The 22,925-nt window shown below is 43.2% G+C and overlaps 1 protein-coding gene across 1 annotated transcript; it reads left to right on the top strand.

Annotated features, from left to right (window-relative positions):
- On the top strand, window positions 1-22,071 carry lnpep (leucyl/cystinyl aminopeptidase). Its single transcript, XM_055919999.1, has 22 exons — window positions 1-432; window positions 5,640-5,734; window positions 5,892-6,094; window positions 6,244-6,355; window positions 6,480-6,737; window positions 6,976-7,166; window positions 7,323-7,461; window positions 7,723-7,857; window positions 8,004-8,124; window positions 8,362-8,513; window positions 8,695-8,808; window positions 8,906-9,043; window positions 9,170-9,301; window positions 11,243-11,403; window positions 11,494-11,582; window positions 11,771-11,954; window positions 12,302-12,458; window positions 12,559-12,743; window positions 13,088-13,249; window positions 15,773-15,913; window positions 16,080-16,161; window positions 16,266-22,071. The coding sequence occupies exons 1-22, from the start codon at window positions 411-413 to the stop codon at window positions 16,395-16,397; spliced, it is 3,105 nt and encodes a 1,034-aa protein (XP_055775974.1). The 5' UTR covers window positions 1-410; the 3' UTR covers window positions 16,398-22,071.
- Window positions 22,072-22,925: the final 854 nt, after the last annotated feature.

A 22,925-nucleotide genomic window follows, 5' to 3' on the forward strand; every position in this document is an offset into this window, starting at 1 on the left:
CATGACAGAAATGTGTCAATAACTGCCTGGTGAGAAAGGGAATGGGAAGCTATCATTGAAATGCATGGCGAACAGTTTGATGACAGACTATCGTTTGGACGCTTGACCATATTAATTATTTTATTCCGTACGCTACTAACTTCACCGATTGTGACTCGTATCTATAATTCAAAAACGTTAAAGCATGGAGAGGAAAGTTGTGGCCGCTCTCTAGTGTCAGAAGTTAGCTAGCAGCCAAGCTAGCTAGCCCACTTAGCCTGGCTGTAGTCACCTGATCTGACTAGCTACTGATAGCTAGTAGCATCAGTCTTTTTGGTGGCGGAGTTTGGTCAGCAGTGGTTCCCTCGTCCTCCAGCGGGGTGTTGTTATTGGTGAAGTGAGGACAGTTCGGCTCGTCCAGATATCTTGTCATGGAGGACCCATTTGACAGTGGTAAGGAATGACATTATCCGTAGTTTAAGGTGACCAGATTTCTGAAATGAAAACCGGGGACATTTTCAGTTCGGCGGTCAATATATAATTAAAATATCCAATGTTATTATCTATGAAATAAAAAGGTGGGACAATGCCTGTTTCACGTATTTAGTCTAATAGGCACCCTGTGATAGAGAAAACAACTATATTACAGAAACACTACAGACAAGACAGAACTGTCCGATCTGAACAGCCATTCAGTGGTCCTGGTAGTCTGGGTAGAATATGAGCAGAAGAGAACATGAGCAAAATTGAAAAAACAGACAATAGTATATGTGAAATACTTAACAACATAATAAAGAAATAAGATGAGGTCGATGAGGTGAGGTTGGTAACTACATAATATACGTATACCAACCTAATCTGTATATTTCTCAGAAGAATGTATTTTATTCAGGATTGCTCTGTCTTTGGCAAGCTTCGCCATGAACTCCTGGCAGGGGAGGTTAAAGTTTGTCTTCACAATAAGCATGGCCTTGATGGTAGGAACAGTGAACCTATTTCTTGCTGCTGTCCATAGATCATTCATTTGGGAGAACACTCTCTCGACTGGTGCATTACTTCCAGGTAAGCACATGACAACAGATGCTAATCTAGCCAGTTCAGTGTGTGGGATGTCATTCTATTTGAAGAGGGTAACCACCGTGCTCCATCTCTGACTAAGCGGTGTCTCAGATGTTTTCCATTCTTCAAGCGATCCCCCCTTTAGGAAATCTTGCAGGACAGTAACCTCGTCACACAATGCTTTCTCATTGATGGTCACATTGGGGCATTTTTCCTGCAGTGTGGCTGCTGCTTTCTGGATCTCTTCACAAAGAAGTTGCCTTTTTAAAATGAGACAATGTAAATCTTTTAGATTATCTTTGTGCTTTCCCCATGCTTGCAAGTAGTTCACAGTCATAGTGAAGAATGATTGGGATGTTTTGAGAAAGCTCTCTTTAGACATGGCTCCATTTTCCTCTAGCTAACAGAAGTCCTCTGACCAAAAATGGAATGAAGTTGTCATCACGTCTTGCAGTCAATTTTGCCTCAACGTTTCTCAGAATTGCAGCGGAGTCCACAGCACAGTGGTCCTGGCCTCCAAGCAGCTTGATCATGTCACTGAATACAGTCAAGTTTCCATGGACAAAGGCCAGCCAAAGTTCAGTCAGTGGATCTTCGAACATTGTTCGCAGGACAACAGGGCATTTGTCTTCAGAAATAAAAAAGGATTTCAATGGCACATACATTTTCAGCACTCTTTCTAGAGCAGGGAGCATGGACATCCAGCGAACATTGCTGTGTCCTAAAATGTTATGGTACTCCTGGCCAACAAACTCACAAAAGCCCTTCAGTCTTTCTAGGAGCAAACGGAGCAAACCTGTTGGATTACAACTCAATTGCACTGACTCTCTTTATGTTTATTGGGACATTATTCTTATTGTTCAGCCTTGGCCTACACTTTGCCCAACCAAGGAAGGTGAGGAAATCCAACTCAGATAGGTTTACATTTTCTGCTGCTCGAATATCCTACATCCTCTTGTTTTAGGCTAGGCCAAGCTGTGTTCGTGTTATTTACAGTCTTGACTGGAGGCTGCATTAGTTCAGTAGTTTGTTTATGTCCTAAAGACACATAAAATGTCATTTTAACTCAACTGTTTGCTTGGTCAAGCCTTTTGCTTTTGATAGGGCTCCTTGTGTGGCGTGTGTGCTCAATCTGATAAGGACCAGCATGTTCTTGCTGTAGGTTCAGTAGCACTACCCATTCTGCTGAAGCTGTCTGCTTTATGGCTCTACAGCTTTATTACTGCAAATAATGAATAAAGGGCTTCTGTTTGTTCAGATTGGAACACACACACACACACACATACTGGTGGTCAATACAATCCATAATAGTCAATGGAAACACTGTTACTCAATAGACATAGACACTGCTATATTTCTCTGAGTGCTTTTGCCTAATTGAAACATGTTCCATGTACAGTTGAAGTCGGAAATTTACATGCACCTTAGCCAAGTACATTTAAACTCAGTTTTTCACAATTCCTGACAATTAATCTGAGTAAAAATTCCATGTCTTAGGTCAGTTAGGATCACCATTTTATTTTAAGAATGTGAAATGGTAGAATAATAGTAGAGAGAATGATTTATTTCAGCTTTTATTTCTTTCACCACATTCCCAGTGGGTCATTAGTTTACATACACTCAATTAGTATTTTGTAGCATTGCCTATAAATTGTTTAACTTGGGTCAAATGTTTCGGGGAGCCTTCCACAAACTTCCCACAATACGTTGGGTGAATTTTGGCCCATTGCTCCTGACAGAGCTGGTGTAACTGAGCCAGGTTTGTAGGCCTCCTTGCTCGCACATGCTTTTTCAGTTCTGCCCACATATTTTCTATAGGATTGAGGTCAGGGCTTTGTGATGGCCCCTCCAATACCTTGATTTTGTGGTCCTTAAGCCATTTTGCCACAACTTTGGAAGTATGCTTGGTGTCATTGTCCATTTGGAAGACCCATTTGCGACCAAGCTTTAACTTCCTGACTGATGTTTTGAGATGTTGCTTCAATATATCCACTTAATTTGCCATCATGATGCCATCTGTTTTGTGAAGTGCACCAGTCCCTCCTGCAGCAATCCACCCCCACAACATGATGCTGCCACCCTCGTGGTTCACGGTTGGGATGGTGTTCTTTGGCTTGCAAGCCACCCCCTTTTTCCTCCAAACATAACAATGGTCATTATGGCCAAACAGTTCTATTTTTGTTTAATCAGACCAGAGGACATTTCTCCAAAAAGTCATCTTTGTTCTCATGTGCAGTTGCAAACCGTAGCCTGGCTTTTTTATGGCGGTTTTGGAGCAGTGGCTTCTTCCTTGCTGAGCGGCCTTTCAGGTTATGTCGATATAGGACTCGTTTTACTGTGGATATAGATACTTTTGTACCTGTTTCCTCCAGCATCTTCACAAGGTCCTTTTCTGTTGTTCTGGGATTGATTTGCACTTTTCGCACCAGCACGTGTCTCCTTCCTGAGCGGTATGACGGCTGCGTGGTCCCATGGTGTTTATACTTGCGTACTATTGTTTGTACAGATGAACGTGGTACCTTCAGGCGTTTGGAAATTGCTCCCAATGATGAACCAGACTTGTGGAGGAGGTCTACAATTGTTTTTCTGAGGTCTTGGCTGATTTCTTTTGATTTCCCCATGATGTCAAGCAAAGAGACACTGAGTTTGAAGGTAGGACTTGAAATACCTCCACAGGTACACCTCCAATTGACTCATGATGTCCATTAGCCTATCAGATGCTTCTAAAGTCATGACATAATTTTCTGGAATTTCCAGAAAATGTTTAAAGGCACAGTCAACTTAGTGTATGTAAACTTCTGACCCACTGGAATAGTGTGAATTATAAATTAAACAATCTGTCTGTAAACAATTGTTAGAAAAATTACTTGTGTAATGCACAAGTAATTTAACCGACTTGCCAAAACTATAGTTTGTTAACAAGAAATTTGTGGAGTGGTTGAAAACAAGTTTTAATGACAACAACCTAAGTGTATGTAAACTTCCGACTTCAACTGTATGTTATTTCATTAGCCTACTTCAATTCAGAATGCACAGGGCCTACATGGAACGCCTAACTGATGGGTGAATCCTGTCTTGGACACTGTGACTGCAGTAGTATGGAAACAAAATGCCCAGAGATTATTCCTTGTTTAGGTGACACAGGTTGTTTTCACTAACACGCAGCCCAGAGGAAAGGCCTCTTGCCTGGCCTAATCTGCCCTGAGGCACCAAGTATACCTGGTCTGGGCTCTGCCTGGGGTGAGTCTAGTCCCAGCACCACTATGGCCTTGAACTTTCAGGCTGTGTGGCCCTAGCTAAGTCATATAGGGTAAACAAGTCTGTAGTCTGTCTGTGGATCTGTCTGTTTGTTTGAAAACAGGAAGAGTCTGGTGAGATGCTGCTGACACTTTCAGTTTCTTTGCTACGTCAGTTTGAGGTGCACTCATTTTGGTCTTAGTAACAGTTCTAAAAACAGTTACCACATTTTTAGAATGGCCTCATTTGACACACAATACTAGTTCTAACATGGAATTAAAGGTTGCTATGGTTCTTATTTTGATCTGGGTATTATTCAATATGTGCCAGCAGCATACCACCCTCTGAAGCTAGCAGGGTTGGTCCTGGTCAGTCACTGGATGGGAGACCAGATGCTGCTGGAAGTGGTGTTGGAGGGCCGGTATGAGGCACTCTTTCCTCTGGTCTAAAAATGCCCCAGGGCAGTGATTGGGGACATTTGCCCATTTGCCCGTCTTTCGGATGGGAAGCTAAACGGGTGTCCTGACTCTCTGTGGTCACTAAAGATCCCATGGCACTTATCGTAGGAGTAGGGGTGTTAACCCCGGTGTCCTGGCTAAATTCCCAATCTGGCCCTCATACCATCATGGCCACCTAATCATCCCCAGTTTCCAATTGGTTCATTGATCCCCTCCCACCTGTAACTATTCCCCAGGTTGTTGCTGTAAATGAGGAAGTGTTTTCAGTCAACTTACCTGGTAAAATAAATAAATATTCAGCTCCATATCAAGGCATATTAATAGGAGCAGAACTCTCTGCAGACCACAGGACTTCTGAGTCAGGACTAGATCTGCTGCACGGAGGGATAGGATGAACTCTGATGGCTTCAGTTAGCCTTCTCCTAGTCACTCAGTCTAGGCAGCTGGGCCCTACCAACACGCATGCATGTTCTCACACAATGGAACACGCGCAATAGAACGTAGTAGGTGAATGAGATGGCTTTTTTTAATAGTGTCATCGGTTATGATGATACTGGCTCTCTGTTCACTTACATGCAACACCCACTATTCACTGGGACTTCAGAGTGTGTGTGTGAGAGCTTTGTTTGGGCCCAGCCCTGCATTCACCCACCATTGAATCAGAACACACATAGGGGCTCAGTCCCTCTGCACAGTTTTATTACAGGAGAAAAATGGGACCCTTTACAAAGAGGCACATCGGGACATTTTTTACAATTTGACTACTGTTGTAATTGTTGTTATTGAATTAAATAGTTGACCATTTCTCAGTTTTTCTGAGGAGATTACTGGGGAGAATCAAAAGAAAGGTTTTATTGAATGTGTGTGTATATATTAACCTTTTTGTTTGCTTGTATGTGTAACCAGAGCGAGCGTCCCTGCCCAGGAACATGATAGAGAACAGTATGTTTGAGGAGGAACCTGATGTAGTGGACCTGGCCAAAGACTCTACAGCCTTCCCGGTAACTACATACTATACAGCACTGACATTAACCCATCCCCTCATCAGTATTCCCTTTTCTTCCAACTGTTTATGTTTTTACAGATTTTCATATCTTGCCTTCCGTCTTTTTATTTTCTCTCTCTTCTTTCTCTTTTTTTTACAACTCCCTCCTCCAGGAGTTCCCGGCATTGGACCCAGATGAGGTGGTGTACGAGCCCCGTAGCTCCCGTCTGCTGGTGCGAGGTCTGGGAGAAAACGACCTGGACGATGAGGAGGAGGACTATGAGTCGTCAGCCCGCCTACTGGGCATGTCCTTCATGAACAGAAGCTCTGCCCGCAGTCCTAGCGCCTCCCCTTACATTAGACAGGCTCCACCCAGGTTACTTTTCAAATCGAAATAAACTTGATTTAAAGTGCATTTAAATAAGACAGGCACTTTACAGTAAAATAGAAACAATGAAAGAAACAATACTAAAGATATTATATTTACAGATTATTAAATAGTTTTATTTGTTGTTTTTTGGTCAGGTCATGTTCCCGCCCCTCGGCTCGTATGCTGGTGGTGGGCGTGTTCATCTTGGTACTGGTCACGTCCATGGCGATGGTTCTCTATTTCCTGCCTGGCTGTACCTTCACTAAGGTAGGTGTGTGTGCTTGCGTTTGTGTGAGTGAAGAGTGTGCGGTTACTGCATCGGCCTCCACAGCTACGGGGGGGGGGGGGTGTGTGTGTGTGTGTGTTCACCGTGTTGATCCTCTCTCTCCAGGCTGGCTGTCCTAAGGCTAACTCCTCCACTCCTATGGAGCTGGTCTATCCTAAAAGCACCAATGGGGAGCTGTTTCCTTGGAATGAGCTACGCCTCCCAGCCAGTGTACGACCTGTAAACTACGACCTCTCCTTGACCCCTGACCTGACTTCCATGACCTTCACCGGCCGCACCATCATCAACATGATTATACAACACGACACCAAGCGCATCGTTTTGCACAGCTCCGAGATCAATATCATCAAGGCAATCTTTCAGGTAGCAATGCTACGAACATTGACTATTTAATTGGAAATGGTAATATTATTGAAAACTTAACTGTTATTGTTCTTATGTAACTTCCTTACTTGCAATGTGAAGAGAGTAAGAGTTGCTTTCCCTGGGGAGATAACTTATGTTTTACTTAGCTTAATTATGTTTCCCTTGCTAAATAATGTTTTTACCTAGTTAGATTGTTTCACCTTGTTAAATGCTGTTTTTACTGTAACCCTTCCAGGTTGGAGAGGGTAAGAGTGTTGAGGTGAAGGTGTTGGAGTATAAACCATGGCAGCAGATAGCTGTCAGCTTCCCAGAGGATCTGAAGGAAGGCCAGGTGTGTGTGTTAACATTGGACTACACAGCCAGCCTTTCACACGCCTACGACGGCTTCTATAACAGCTCCTACAATGACAAGACTGGAGCCAAGAGGTATGCAAAACATTGTCCTAAAAATAACAACTTAACTGGTGTGAATGCAGTGAGACACGTTCTTTAAGTGTGAAAACTTGAGTGTATGTTGACCTTTAGTAACCTTCAAGCCTAGTCCTTGCTCTCTGTGCCTGAGTGATTCTATTCAACCCTCAGGGTCCTAGCTGCCACACAGTTTGAGCCCCAGGCAGCCAGGAAGGCCTTCCCCTGTTTTGACGAGCCTGCCTTTAAAGCCACCTTCCTGGTCAGGATCACCAGAGAACCTGAATACATCGCTCTGTCCAACATGCCCAAGGTACACTGTGTGTGTGTGTGTGTGTGTGTGTGTGTGCACTTGTGAGTTTGCGCGCAGCTATGTATTTTTAAGTTGCAAATATACATTACAAAATGTGTTGACATGAAATTATTATTGGAGACGCTTCACATGCCAGTGTATAAAAACCATCTGTTAATGAAACTATGCACTAGTTTCATTAACTAGTTTATGCACTAAGTCGATCTGGATAAGAGACTTTGCTAAAATGTAAATGTAATCTAACTGTGTTGTGTTTCCCAGGCTAAGACGACTACGTTACCCAGCGGCATGCTGGAGGATGAGTTTGAGCAGACTAGTGTTAATATGAGCACCTACCTGGTGGCCTTCATCGTAGCCAACTTCACCAGCATCACTAGAAATGTATCCAATACACTGGTACGTACAGAGTCCCTGCCTCAATCTATTCACACTAGTTCTATGGCCTGCAACACACTAGAATGCAACTCTGTCTACGCTGTGCCCCCCCCCCCCCCAACTTTGGTACTATTGTATTTATTCAATTTGTATGGTGTGTGTTGCAGGTGTCAGTGTACTCTGTGCCAGAGAAGGAGGAACACACACAGTATGCTCTGGACACCGCGTCCAGGTTGCTGCAGTTCTACAACACCTTATTTGACATCGACTACCCTCTGAGGAAACTGGGTGAGAGGAAAGACAGAAACATACAGACACTCAGCCCTCACACAATTAGCTCAACTGATGAACACCTTTTACATGTAGTAGTTAAATAAAGGCTAAATAAAAAAGATGAAAAAAAAAATGTGAGGGAAAAGTGTGTTTTCAATAATGTGACACAAAATACGCATTGGTATTGACCCCTCCACGTTTCTGTATCTCTCGCTCTCTACCCTTCCTCCCTTCTCTCTCCCCCTCCTCCAGACCTGGTTGCTATCCCAGACTTCCTGGCGGGAGCGATGGAGAACTGGGGTCTGATCACCTTCAGAGAGACCAGCCTTTTGGTACAAAACCAGTCCTCTCCTCTCGACAAACAACTAATCGCTAACGTCGTAGCCCACGAACTCGCTCACCAGGTGTGTAGACGATTACGCGGTGATGGAACACGTGTGTATGCACATCAGCAGTCTTAATGCTGTTTTGACGTTTGGTTAAGAAGCGCTGCTGTTCTTATGCAGTTGCTTTAACAGTGTCTAATGCTCCTATGATACTGTTATAAAGCTGCCGTAACACTGTTCTAATGCCGCCATGTGTCAGTGGTTTGGGAACCTGGTGACGATGCGCTGGTGGAATGACCTGTGGCTCAGCGAGGGCTTCGCCACCTACTGGCAGTACGCATCTCTAATGACAGAGTTCCCACAGCTGTACATAGTAAGTAGTACCACGTCACACGCGCGTGTAAGTGCTGTGCAAGGGGTCAATGTAGATTAAGATGGCCGCGGTAGAATGACCTCTCTTTCGTCTCCAGGGCAATGTGTTCCTGGAGCAGCGGTTCAAGGCAATGGCCAAAGATTCTCTGAACTCCTCCCACCCAGTCTCAGTGTCGGCCCAGGTGACCACACCTGAACAGGTGTCTGAAATGTTTGACTCGATCACCTATGAGAAGGTACTTCAATTACATTATTCGCCTTTACTTACAACTTAATTGATTCGTGTAGTGACTGATATCGAGTACTATGGTCACAGCAGTGATGTGTGTGTGTTGTCTTTGTGTGTGTGTGTTTGTCTCTAGGGTGCGTCCCTCCTGCTGATGTTGAACTCTACTCTGCCAGACGGTCAGTTCAGGAAAGGACTTATCAAGTACCTGTGTCAATACAGAGGATCTAACACGGTGACTGACGACCTCTGGAACAGCATCACACAGGTAGCAGTGGTCTGTCTCAGAAAACCCGTCCCTTACATTCGTCTCTGTTTCCTGATTTGAGTTATTTTCACAGGTTCCTTATTTTGCGTCTGCAAAATCTGGTGTCGTACCCTTCCCCTTTTCACAACCATCACGCGTATTGCGTATTGTGTGTGGAGATGTCTTGTCTATTGTGTTAGTACTGCTGATGGTGATGATACTCCATCTCTCTCTGGCCCAATGTGATGAGTAGTAATATTAGTAGTAGGGCTGTCCCTGACAACAACAAAAAGATTGGTCGACCGAGGAAAAAATGAAACGTGTATTTTTCCATATGTTTGAATACAATCTACTGTATCTAGGCTACTGAGCTTGTCTGATGCTTTAAACACTGAGATTTAAAAATGAAGACACACAAATCACTAAAGAGCGAGCCAGAGATCAATATAGCCTCCTCCCGCTGCTGTTGGCCTTCGCAGATTCTGCCGTTACGCTTCTGAAGTTGCCGGTAACCTTTTCCGTTTTGAGTGCTACGTTATTGTACCATTTCTACTGATCTGCGTTCAAGTTATAATTTTCATATACTAATGTAAAAGTAACTTATATTGCCATTGCCAAATATAAAAAATACCCTACATAAAGCCAACAAATAAAAACATTGCAGCCCGCAGGTAGAAAATATCCCGATAAATATCTATGAATCACATTGGCAACGTATGGCCTGTCTACAAGTAACTTGAAACATTGTCAGCTATTAACTTGGTCTGGCCCCGATGCTCGTGCTAGTAAACTTCCGACATTGTATAAAATCTGACCATATCCTCCTGATTCTTGCTTACAAGCAAAAACTAAAGCAGGAAGTAGTAGTGACTCACTCAATGCGGAAGTGGTCAGATGACGCAACTACTAAGCTACATGACTGTTTTGCTAGCACAGACTGGAATATGTTCCGTGATTCTTCCGATGGCATTGAGGAGTACACCACATCAGTCTTTGGCTTCATCAATAAGTGCATCGATGACGTCGTCTCCACAGTGACCGTACGTACATACCCCAACCAAAAGCCATGGAATACAGGCAACATCCGCACTGAGCTAAGAGTAGAGCTGCCGCTTTCAAGGAGCGGGACTCTAACCCGGACGCTTAATAGAAATCCCGCTATGCCCTCCGAACCATCAAACAGGCAAAGCGTCAATACAGGACTAAGATTGAATCCCACTACAACGGCTCCAACGCTTGTCGAATGTGGCAGGGCTTGCAAACTGTTACGGACTACAAAGGGAAGCACAGCTGTGAGCTGCCCAGTGACACGAACCTGGTAAGGCAAGCTCTCCGTAGCCGATGTGAGTAAGACCTTTAAACGGGTCAGCATTCACAAGGCCGCAGGGCCAGACGGATTACCAGGACGTGTACTCAGAGCATGCGCTGACCAACTGGCAAGTGTCATCACTGACATTTTCAACCTCTCCCTGACCGAGTCTGTAATACCAATATGTTTCAAGCAGACCACCATAGTCCCTGTGCCAAGAACACCAAGGTAACCTGCCTAAATGACTACAGACCAGTAGCACTAAAGTTGACCGGTGCAGCTCTAGCAGGGCAGAAATTTGATGAATTGACTTGTTGGTTAGGTGGCATCCTGTGACGGTGCCACGTTGAAAGTCACTAAGCTCTTCAATAAGGCCATTCTACTGCCAATGTTTGTCTATGGAGATTGCATGGCTGTGTGCTCGATTTTAAACGCCTGTCAGCAACGGGTTTGGCTGAAATAGCCAAATCCACTAATTTGAAGGGGTGTCCACATACTCTTGTATGTATAGTGTATTTGCCACTGCTTGACTAAAAAATGTTCTTCAAACAAACAGCCTATAGATCAAACAATCGACTAGTTGATTAAATTGTGTTAGCCCTAATTAGTAGACATATTTTTATATCATTGATTATTGTTTCTGGATGTGCCAGGCCCAAGTGCTTCCCCAGCAGGAGAGTGTGTCAGACATGATGAGAACATGGACGCTGCAGAAAGGCTTCCCATTGGTTACCGTCAGCCGCAAGGGTGGTGAGGTGACCCTTACACAGGAACACTTCCTGCTCTCCACAGACAACACCACACACACCTCCAGGTGAGATGCACGTGCGTAAGCATGCACACACATATGCGCACGCACACACACACCAACCTGTTTTTTTTTTTTTTTGTGTGTCCTCCTCAGCCTGTGGCACATCCCTGTGACATACGTGAATGACAGCTGTAGCTCTGCCCCTTCCTGCAGACAGATGTTCACTCTGAGGAATAAGACGGGTATGACACAGACAACTTCTGTACATTGAACTGGGTAGCTGTCATTTAGTTTGACTTAATGTTATGCATTGTCTAGTTTGTGTGTCAGGCTTGTATAGTACTTAGTGATGTTTGGCCTGCTGATTTTATGCTCGGAGGTAAGAGCATGTTCATGTATCTGAGTGCATTGTTCTGTGTTTTCCTCTTAGCGAATCTGAAGGTGTCAGAGAGTGTGAAGTGGCTGAAGTTGAACTACATGAACACGGGCTTCTATATAGTTCACTATGGAGACGAGGGCTGGGCAGCTCTCATAGACGCTCTAAAGACTGACGTCAGCACACTCACACCCCACGACCGCGCTTCGCTCATACACAACATCTTCTCCCTGTCCAGGTCAGTGTGTGTGTGTGTGTGTGTGTGTGTGTGTGTTTGTACTGTGGCATGGTACACTCAATGGAGGATAATACTCGCTAGGTGAGATCTCTCAGAAAGATGGGATTTCATTTTTTTAGACGGTGGTCGTTGCTGTAAAAAAAAAAGTGTTCTCAGTCAACCTACCTGGTAAATAATTAAGAAATGGATGAATTGGAGGCCTGTCTTCATACTCTGCCTGGACTTGTACGATTACTTTACTTCAACATGTCTATGTTACATGTTTTGGATGCTCAACTGAACAGACAACGGACACAAATAGACTAAATTGATTCATATCTATTCATTTTTTCTCTCCCTCTTATCAGGCTGGGTCGTGTGTCCTTCCGTCAGGTTCTCAGTCTGTTGGACTATACTACCAATGAGACTGAGACTGCTCCTCTGACAGAGGCCCTATCACAGCTCAGCTCTGTCTACAGACTACTGGACAAGAGACAGGAGCTAAGACTGGTGGCCCGCATGAAGGTACACACACTAGATTGTCAGGTACCTTGTTCTGGGGCCTAGTCCCACCATTTGGGACAAACTGACTGTGCTTACGTTCTCTTTGTAATGTGTGTTCCAGGCGTACATCTTGGGTCATTTTGGCTCTCTGATGGACAGTCAGGACTGGGGAGTGGAGGAGAGTGTCTCCAGTCAGGAGCTGAGGTCAGCCCTGCTAGAGGTGGCATGTAGTCTTCGACGGCAGAACTGTACTGACCAGGCCACGGCCCTCTACGAACAGTGGACCAACTCGAACCAAACCAATCGGTACACACATGGACTGACTGAAAATTGTTCAAACGATGTAGTAAAACTAGATTATATTTTGGGTTCTGATGGGGTACAACAGTTGAACTAAGCTCATGATTTATAAGTTATATTCTTCAAGAATCAATGGCTATATATCATGAATATAAAAGGTAAAAAATGTATGTATTTATCGTATATTGCCCCTTTATGGATATAAACAATGAAGCTAGGCTTGCTCGTTTAAAAAGATATATATACTTTTAGATATTTTGGCTGCCATTGTCTTCATCAGAAATGAGTAAAGCTAGTGACCTGTTCTATAGTGATCTTGTGGTAATGTAATGATGTGTTGTCTCTTCCAGCATCCCAGGTGATCTTCAGCGAGTGGTGTTTTCTGTAGCAGCCCAGTCTGACTCTGGTTGGCTGTCTCTGCTGGACACCTACAGACTCACCACTTATGACTCGGAGAAACGCAAGATACTGCAGGCCCTCGCCTCCACACAGGACCCACGACGCATCGTATGGTGAGAGAGACTGTGTGTGTGTGGGGGGTGGGGTGGTCCATGGTAGAGGTCTTCACGGATCCACCTGTACCCGAATACCCAAGACCAGAATTCAAAATGGTTTCAATGGTCTGAGTCGGATCTGATATGATTGTCTCAGGTATGTGTAATTTTAACTGACTTGTCCAGAAGAACCCATACAGATCCGAACGCGACTGCTACAGTGGAGAGAGAGCGAGAAATCGTATAATTTATGCTGCTGGTCTTTGCTTTTCACGAGAGTGGTGCTGGTTGGAAGCAATAGGCTACAGTCAGAGCCTCCGTGTGGGGAAAAAGTTAGGACATATCTAATCAATGATGGAATGGAAAGTTAAAGGAGAAGGATGAGCTACAACAACCAAGAGCCAACAGGTAGGCTGCTACTTTATATTCTGAATGGAGTTGTTGTTGTTTGTAACTGTAGGATGAGAAAGCGCATGCAGCTTCAATTAGCCTAGATGGTTAGTTAACCAGGTTCTTCTGGTTTGATGCAGTCAAGACTGGTACTACGTGATCATATTGGATGAAAAATAACCTAGCTACAGTATGGCAGCTATTAGTCTACTATAGTGCGAGTCGGCTTGTTTAGTTGCGGTCTCTCCCTCCATGTACCCTGTGTCACGCGCACAGCACGGCCCCTGCTAGATCGTCACCTCTCTCTACGTCCTCGCCAATGTGCTTAACCTCTGTAGGGTATGTGGGACGGTAGCGTCTCACCTCGTCAACAGCCAGTGAAACTGCAGGGCGCCAAATTCAAAACAGAAATCCTATAATTAGAATTCCTCAAACATACAAGTATTTTACACCATTTTAAAGATAAACTTGTTGTAAATCCAGCCACAGTGTCTGATTTCAAAAAGGCTTTACGACGAAAGCACACCAAACGATTATGTTAGGTCAGAGCCAAGTCACAGAAAACACAGCCATTTTTCCAGCAAAAACAAAAAGCAGAAATAGAGATACAATTAATCACTAACCTTTGATCTTCATCAGATGACACTCATAGGACTTCATGTTACACAATACGTGTATGTTTTGTTCGGTAAAGTTCATATTTATATCCAAAAATCTGAGTTTACATTGGCGCGTTATGTTCAGTAGTTCCAAAACATCCGGTGATTTTGCAGAGAGCCACATCAATTTACAGAAATACTCATTGCTAAAAGATACAACTGTTTTGCATGGAATTTTATATCCACTTCTCCTTAATGCAACCGCTGTGTCAGATTTTAAAAAAACTTTACAGAAAAAGCACACCATGCAATAATCTGAGTACGGCGCTCAGACGACAAATCAAGCCAAACGGATATCCGCCATGTTGGAGTCAACAGAAGCCAGAAATGGCATTATAAATATTCACTTACATTTGATGATCTTCATCAGAATGCGCTCCCAGGAATCCCAGTTCCACAATAGATGTTTGTTTTCGATGAAGTCCTTCATTTATGTCCAAATAACTCCTTTTTGTTAGCGCGTTTAGCCCAGTAATCAAAATTCATGACGCGTGATCACTAGGTGCAGACGAAAAGTCAAAAAGTTCCGTTACAGTCCGTAGAAACATGTCAAACGATGTATAGAATCAATCTTTAGGATGTTTTTAACATAAATCTTCAATAATGTTCCAACCGGAGAATTCCTTTGTCTTCAGAAATGCAGTGGAACGCAAGCTAACTCTCTCACCATGAACGCGCCTGGTCAGCTCGTGGCTCTCTGGCAGACCTCTGACTCATTCCCCTCTCATTCGCCCCCACTTCACAGTAGAAGCCTCAAACAAGGTTCTAAAGACTGTTGACATTTAGTGGAAGCCTTAGGAAGTGCAATATGACCCCATTTCCACTGTATCTTGGATAAGCAAATAGTTGAAAAACTACAAACCTCAGATTTCCCACTTCCTGGTTGGATTTTTTCTCAGGTTTTTGCCTGCCATATGAGTTCTGTTATACTCATAGACATCATTCAAATAGTTTTATAAACTTCAGAGTGTTTTCTATCCAAATCTACTAATAATATGCATATCCTAGCATCTGGGCCTGAATAGCAGGCAGTTTACTCTTGGCACGCTTTTCATCCGGACATGAAAATACTGCCCCCTACCCAAGAGAGGTTAATCAGCTCTGGTAAAGTAGCTTAAAAATGGACTTTTCTGCTGCTTCCCTCAATCGGATCGGGTCTGGATCCGACGAGGTCTAAACGGAACAGATCTAGTTGTCCTCGGGTCCGTTCGGAACGGGTCTGTATATTGAAAAAATGTATTCATGCATATTGGTTCCGGATTGGAATTCCCCAGGTCCATTTCAGAACAGGTCCAACTTTTTGGACCAGTGAAGGCCTCTAGTCCATGGTACTTAATCAATCAATATACAGACAATTAACTGGCCAACTTAACCTCTACCCAGAGGTTGTGCGGAGCGTCACACAGTTGTAATTAAGCTGTGCCCAGATATGTTTGTAGCGGCCTGTGGTGTGTGTGTGTCTCTGCAACACTCAAAACACATCTTCCTTCAGGATTCTGAGTGCGGTGCTCGAGGGAGGGATTATCCACACCCAGGAGCTGCCATTGGTCATCAGCACTGTGAGCGACGGCTTCGCTGGCCACTTGTTCGTCTGGGACTTTGTCAAAGAGAGCTGGGACAGGATCATAGAGAAGTGAGTGCCCCTAAAGAATAAGATCAATTATACGTTTACACACTTACACCGTCAACATACAGAAATAGATGCAAAACCAATACAGTTTCCCAATCAGAATCTATGGCCCTGTTTTGATTGCATGATATGGAGAAGTGGCCTGTTTTAATTGGCTGTGTGTGTGTAGGTTTCCAGTGGGGTCCTATCCCATCCAGAGCATCATCAAGTCCACCACCTCCCAGTTCTCTACTCAGACACACCTGGAGGAAGTGAGCTTACACCTCAGAACCATGCTGACTGTATATCATGTCTGTGAATCAGATGCGTAGAGCGTGTGAGTCCTCTTCTCTCATGTTAACTCTTGTCTGTGTAGGTCCAGGGTTTCTTCTCCAGTCTGAAGGGGCGGGGCTCTCAGATGCGTAGCGTCCAGGAGGCTTTAGAGACCATCAGACTGAACCAGCACTGGATGGACAGGAACCTCGCAACACTTAGAGACTGGCTCTAACATGGCCGCTTGGCAACGGTAGCCCTCGACAACCTGTTCTGGGGACCGTGTTGGCATGGCAACAGCAGCTTTTGCACTGTCGTAGGGCTTGTCTCAAATGATCTCATATTCCCCTTTTTGTTACTACTTTTTTAACTACTTTTCGCTAGGGATGGGCACGGTTAATCGAATATCCGGATATACGGACAGACATTAGTATTCGATGACTTGAGTGTTCATTTATGGAAGAATCAAAATTAGAAGCTTATTTTTTTTTTAGCAATGGAAAAAGCTTTGTCTAAATTAAATGAAGCAAGGCAACAGTAAACATGTTGTCCCCCACAAATGATGCAGAAATCTAAATGGCAGAAAATCCATCATGGCGGACCTTATTGTCTTTGTGAGGAGAGGAACCTCTGTACCGAATGTCATGACATTAGGTCAAACGGGTGAGGGGCGTGACCTTTCAAAGATTGCATTTTCAATCTCGTTATAGCGCCACCATCTGGACATAACTGTAATTTTGTAAATGCCGTATCTCTATGGCAATACGCATTATTCACCCAAGTTTCGTCAATCGGGCCAGTGCTATCTGAAATATTGCGTGTAAAGACAGATCGGGGAGGACAATTATACTTGGGACATTTTTACCTACAAGGATATACAGATAACTGCCAAAATAAAGGACACACCAACATAGTGTCTTAATCTCTCTAGGGGACGTGAGACGTTAGCATTCCACCTCTTCAACAGCCAGTGAAAGTGCATGGCGCCAAATTAAAAACAACAGAAATCCCATAATTAAAATTCCTCAAACATACATGTATTTTACATAATTTTAAATATACACTTATTGTAAATCCAGCCACAGTGTCCGATTTCAAAAAAGCTTTACGACGAAAGCAAACCAAACGATTACGTTAGGTGAGTGCCTATTCACAGAATAACACCGCCATTTTTCCAGCCAAAGAGAGGATTCACAAAAAGCAGAAATATAGATAAAATGAATCACTAACCTTTGATGATCTTCATCAGATGACACTCATAGGACTTCATGTTACACAATACATGTATGTTTTGTTTGGTAAAGTTCATATTTATATCCAAAAATCTGAGTTTACATTGGCGCGTTATGTTCAGTAGTTCCAAAACATCCTTTGATTTTGCAGAGAGCCACATCAATTTACAGGAGTACTCATAATAAACATTGCTAAAAGATATAACAGTTATGCGTGGCATTTTAGATGCAATTCTACTTAATGCAAACGCTGTGTCAGATTTCAAAAAAGCTTTACGGAAAAAGAAAACCATGCAATAATCTGAGTTGGCGCTCAGAGCCCAATCAAGACACAAATATAGCCGCCATATTATGCAGTCAACAGAAGTCAGAAGTAACAATATAAACATTCACTTACCTTTGATGATCTTCATCAGAATGCACTCCCAGGAATCCCAGTTCCACAATAAATGTTTGCTTTGTTCAATTATGTCCATCATTTATGTCCAAATTCCTCCTTGTTGTTCTAGCGTTCAATACACTTTCCAAACTCACGACGCGCGGGCAGGTCCAGCGGAAAGTACGGACGAAAAGTTTAAAAAGTTATATTACAGTTTGTAAAAACATGACAAACTAAGTATTTAATCAATATTTAGGATGTTTTTAACATTCTTCAATAATGTTCCAACCGGAGTATTCCTGTGTCTTCAGAATTGCGATGGAACAGAGCTCGCTCTCACGTGAATGCCCATGGTCAGAGCATGTTCAGGTCATGGCAGACCTGACTCATTCCTCTCTCCTTCGGCCCCACCAAACAGTAGAGGCATCAGACAAGGTTCTAACGACTGTTGACATCTAGTGGAAGCCTTAGGAAGTGCAACATTACCAATATCCCACTGTATCTTCAATAGGAGCTGAGTTGAAAATCGACCAACCTCAGATCTCTCACTTCCTGGTTCGATTTTTTATCAGGTTTTTGCCTGCCTGATGAGTTCTGTTATACTCATTCAAACAGGTTTAGAAACTTCAGAGTGTTTTCTATCCAAATCTACTAATAATAAGCAAATTCTAGCTTTTATGGCTTTGTAGCAGGCCGTTTACTCTGGGCATGCTTTTCATCCGGACGTGAAATTACTGCCCCTACCCCAAAGAAGGTAATAGGGTGTTGGGCCAGCACGAGCCGCCAGAACAGCTTCAATGCGCTTTGGCATAGATTCTACAAGTGTCTGGAACTCTATTGGAGGTAAGCGACACCATTCTTCCGTGAGAAATTCCATAATGTGGGGTTTTGTTGATGGTGGTGGAAAACACTGTCTCATGCAACGCTCCAGAATCTCCCATAAGTGTTCAAGAACGGGTGACTGACCCACCCACCCACACTCTTTAAACCCCCTATGCTCCTTTGAGACCCCTCTTTCAAAGTAACAGATCTCTTCTAGCCATGGTAGCCAAAATAATGGGCAACTGGGCATTTTTATACATGACTCTAAGCATGATGGGATGTTAAATGCTTAATTAACTCAGGAACCACACCTGTGGAAGCACCTGCTTTTAAAATATACTTTGAATCCCTCATTTATTCAAGTGTTTCCTTTGTGTTGGCAGTTACCTATACCATGACATTTGAAATTCTTAATTTAATAAAACAACATTTTGAATGTAGCTAGTTTTTATAACAGTGTGTTGCGCTACTGCTGCACATTTAGGCCTACAGGCATGCTATTTTTCCCACTTCAAATAGCGATTTACAGGCACTCATATTACTGAGTTTCCACAATACCTGACAGATCATTGAAAAACACTCACCAGAAAACCTTTTTGTAACAGAATCAGTTCCATCTTGGTGAAAATCAGACTTCTCTTTCGCTGTTGCTGTTAGCCAACCTCCTGGAGGAAAGCAGCATATCTGCTGTTTACCTCTGCCGTGTGCATTTTCCTCATTCTGATTGGTCGGCAGTCAATATCCGGATATCCGAAACAGTATCATGATATATTATTTGAATAGTAAAATAATTTCAAAGGCCCATCCCTACTTTTCGCAATGATCAGAAGTAGTGCACTTTACTGTATAGGGAACATGGTGTTATTTTTAGGCTTGTCCTATTAGTTTATTTAGTAGTATTTAGCTCAGGGTGAACTCAAATTCCTCTCTCTATGCTGTTGAGCAAACTTCACCTACAGCGTTCACCACAACACCATGCCTGGATACAGCAGCCTGTACTTTCTTTCAAACTCGACGTGCTTCACATTGTATGGAGGTAACTCGCCCCTTCCGCCACCACATAGTCTATGTGTAGCAGCCACCTGAGAAATAATAAGGAAAGGAAGAGAACATGCTGTGTGTCATCAACGCTGGCCCTTTGTCATCAGTATGCGTCACCTGTGAAACTCATGGTGCAGTGACTAACTGCTCTCTCAGGCCCTGGCCCTGACACCAACCTCCTCATGACTGTCCTACTGACTGTGAGCAGTGGGGGAGATGGGAGAATGTCTGTTGAAGGCCAGAGTGGGGCTACAGAGCTGATACACAATGCAAAGGGGTTAGGTGACAGTGTAGACAGCATGCTACCCAGGCTACAGCAAAACATGTACAGCTCGTCATGTTGAAGGAACATGAAAATACCTTCTCACTGTTTAGATGCTCCCAAAGTTCTACTGTACCACATTTCCACCACTAGGTCTTTTTATTTAGACCTCAAGAAGTATTGGTCGGATAGTGGAAACGTTGCTGAAATGTTGTTTGATGAATCTTGAAGTATCTAACCCCCCCCCCCCCCCCCCCCCCCCCAGCACTCCCTGTGAGCACTTCTTCTGTTGATGTAACTTTATTTGTTACATTTTGACAGTTAAAGGAAAACTCCACCCAAAAATGATATTTTGGTATTTATTTCATTAGTCCATTGTTGATATAGTCCCAAAACCGCTTTTCTACTTTTCCTTTGCATATGAGGCAATCTGTACAGAATATTTCACTCTCACAATGCTTGTAAAGATGTAATTATTATTACTCCTATCTCTACCTTGCTTTTTGCTTGTCATATTTTGTGTGAGCAGATCTCTCACTTGTTGTTTAAGTTTGGTTTCTGTTGTGTGTGTGTGTGTGTGTATATAGTGTGTACAGAGTAATAACACGTAGACATAAGAGTCCCGGTCAAATGCTCTTAATGGTTTTGTCTTTACTAAACAATGACGTATACTGATTTTTAATGTTGGCTCACTTCAATGCTTCATGTTCGAATATGGCAGGGTTTCCCAAACTCTGCCCCCCCCCCCCCCCCCCCCCCCCAAAAAAGGGTGAATATTTTGGTTAAAATACAGGGTTGCCTGATTATGTCTCTGTCTTTTCCATTAAAGGACTTGACAGTGAGCGACCCAACAGTGTTGCGACTGTAGAGCTGGGTAGAGTCGTTTTCTATGCCGTGTCTGTAGTCCAACCAAGTGGATAATCAGAAAGTAATTTCACCAGTTTAAGTTCTGTCATTGGTTAGCCTGGCTCAGTCAGGGCTAGGTTACGTTGTCTCACTGTGTGTGAGGTTTAAGGTATTCAGTTCTGTATGGTAGCCTTGTTGTTGACGTAATTGTTTCAGCCTCCCAGCTGGCTCTGTTAGAAGTTCCCTGTAGGAACAGATCTAGGGCCAGTTACACCCACCAAAGCCAATGAAGACCTTAACCAAACATGGAGCTGACCTTGGATCAGTGTTTAGGGGCATCTTCATGCTACCTCCGCTCTGCTACAGCAGCACTAGCTCCAGTGGTCACCCACTGAATGTCCTGAAGGAACTCTTCTATTACAAAACAGCATGACCAATGACTGAGTGTCTAGCTAGCTCCTCTTCTGTTTAGATTAGCCTCCGATGTCTGTGTATCTCCTGTTGGTACTGGCTCATTCTGAAGGAGGATTTACTTCCCTGTCTCACTCTGAATGTTATGTCATGTTGAAAACATTGGAAAAACCAGGTCATATTGGTGGTTATATTTATTTTTTATTTCACCAGGTAAGTTGACTGAGAACACGTTCTCATTTCCAGCAATGACCTGGGGAATAGTTACAGGGGGGATGAATGAGCCAATTGATAGCACTATGAAATCAAATATGTTAGCTTTGGTGCAGAATTGTGAATCATTGTTGATTTTTAGATGTTAATCATTCACTCACTCACCAGAAAACAGCCCGTACTGTACCTCAGAGCTCAGGGAGATATGTTAGAAACTGTTAACTCTTCACTGAACCTAACTCTTCACTGAACCTACTGCCATAAGGCCTACCTAACACTGCCACAAAGATGACATAACATGTTATAACCCGTCATTACAATCTCATGAAAACGCCCTTTTCCACTACCATAACTCAAACTATTATTTAGGTTTGTTAGATTTGATATCAAGTTAATTAGCCAAAGCCTACATAATGACTGCTTGTTTTCTATGTCATTCTTACGACAGTGTTATAATGTCTTATGACAGACGGTTTAGGTGAAGTGTTAGTGTATGAAGACCCAGATGGAGGTGGCATGTCGCCAGGCTGTAGCCTGTCTCTAGATTATGATTCTATGTTAGTGTATTCCTATGCCAAGCCCACCTTGATTGTTGCTCATTTTAAACTTTTTTTTGCACTGGGGTTGAATGATGCTGAAAAATGTAAGGCTCTTCATGCCATGAAAAAAATATATATGAATAAAAATGTTTTATGGACTTTCATTGCTCTGTGTTTTGTGTTCAGCAGGTCAAGTGTTCGCTTGGGATTTATCCAAATGTGCTACAGATAAGAATGTAATGTAGACTATACACAGGGCTAGAGTTGTTAGTGCTGTATGGTTAATTACACAACTAGACCACCAGAGGCTGCTCTTTTTCCCCTCTCCCTGTGACGTCTCGCTGTCTTCAGTCTTGCTCGTCATATTTGTGTGGTGGATGGCTCATTTTAATACACAATAGATAATTTGTCTTATCAATCCTTTTCCCCACCACGAAAACACAATCTTTAAGATTATTTCTGTCATGTTTGTACTCCAGACATACACAACTACACCACCTATCGCACCTTCACAAAAAAACATGAAGACATGGCTAAAGGCCAACCCGACTTGAACATAATCCCTAGCTGTGTATTTCTGCTTTCCATGTGTGTAGTTTGAGGTGTGGAAACTGTAAAGGATGGTTTTGTTCTCTTTTTAACAAAAATATATGCCTTATAGAAATAGGACATGTTAATCACAAAACATAGCGTGACTGCTGAATAACAAGAAAACAGGAACTGAGCAGTGTAGTCACCGACAACTCAGCGCAAACTTCACAACAAACACTTCCGGATATCTGGATCCTGTGTGCTGTGAGGCTGCGACAAGCTTGGGCACCACCGATAGGCTAGCAAGTTTAAACCACGCTAAGCCAATACTGTGATAGGCCAACTCTGGAACTACCTGTCCCAGTATAAAGGAAAATGTCTGTACTATTCTAGTCTGTTCCCTGCTTTACCCTGCGTGGTGATACAGTGAACCCGTATATACGAAAATTGCATTTACCATTCTGAGCTAATGTTAAATAAAAATACT

The sequence above is a fragment of the Salvelinus fontinalis genome, chromosome 4 (genome assembly GCF_029448725.1).
Source record: "Salvelinus fontinalis isolate EN_2023a chromosome 4, ASM2944872v1, whole genome shotgun sequence".
Classification (NCBI taxonomy): Eukaryota; Metazoa; Chordata; class Actinopteri; order Salmoniformes; family Salmonidae; genus Salvelinus; species Salvelinus fontinalis.

Coding starts and splice junctions, on each gene's coding strand:
- lnpep (XM_055919999.1), top strand. CDS start 411: ATGGAGGACCCATTTGACAGTG. Junction 12,459..12,558: donor GACTGGTGGCCCGCATGAAG/GTACACACACTA, acceptor TGTGTGTTCCAG/GCGTACATCTTGGGTCATTT. Junction 12,744..13,087: donor AACTCGAACCAAACCAATCG/GTACACACATGG, acceptor TGTCTCTTCCAG/CATCCCAGGTGATCTTCAGC.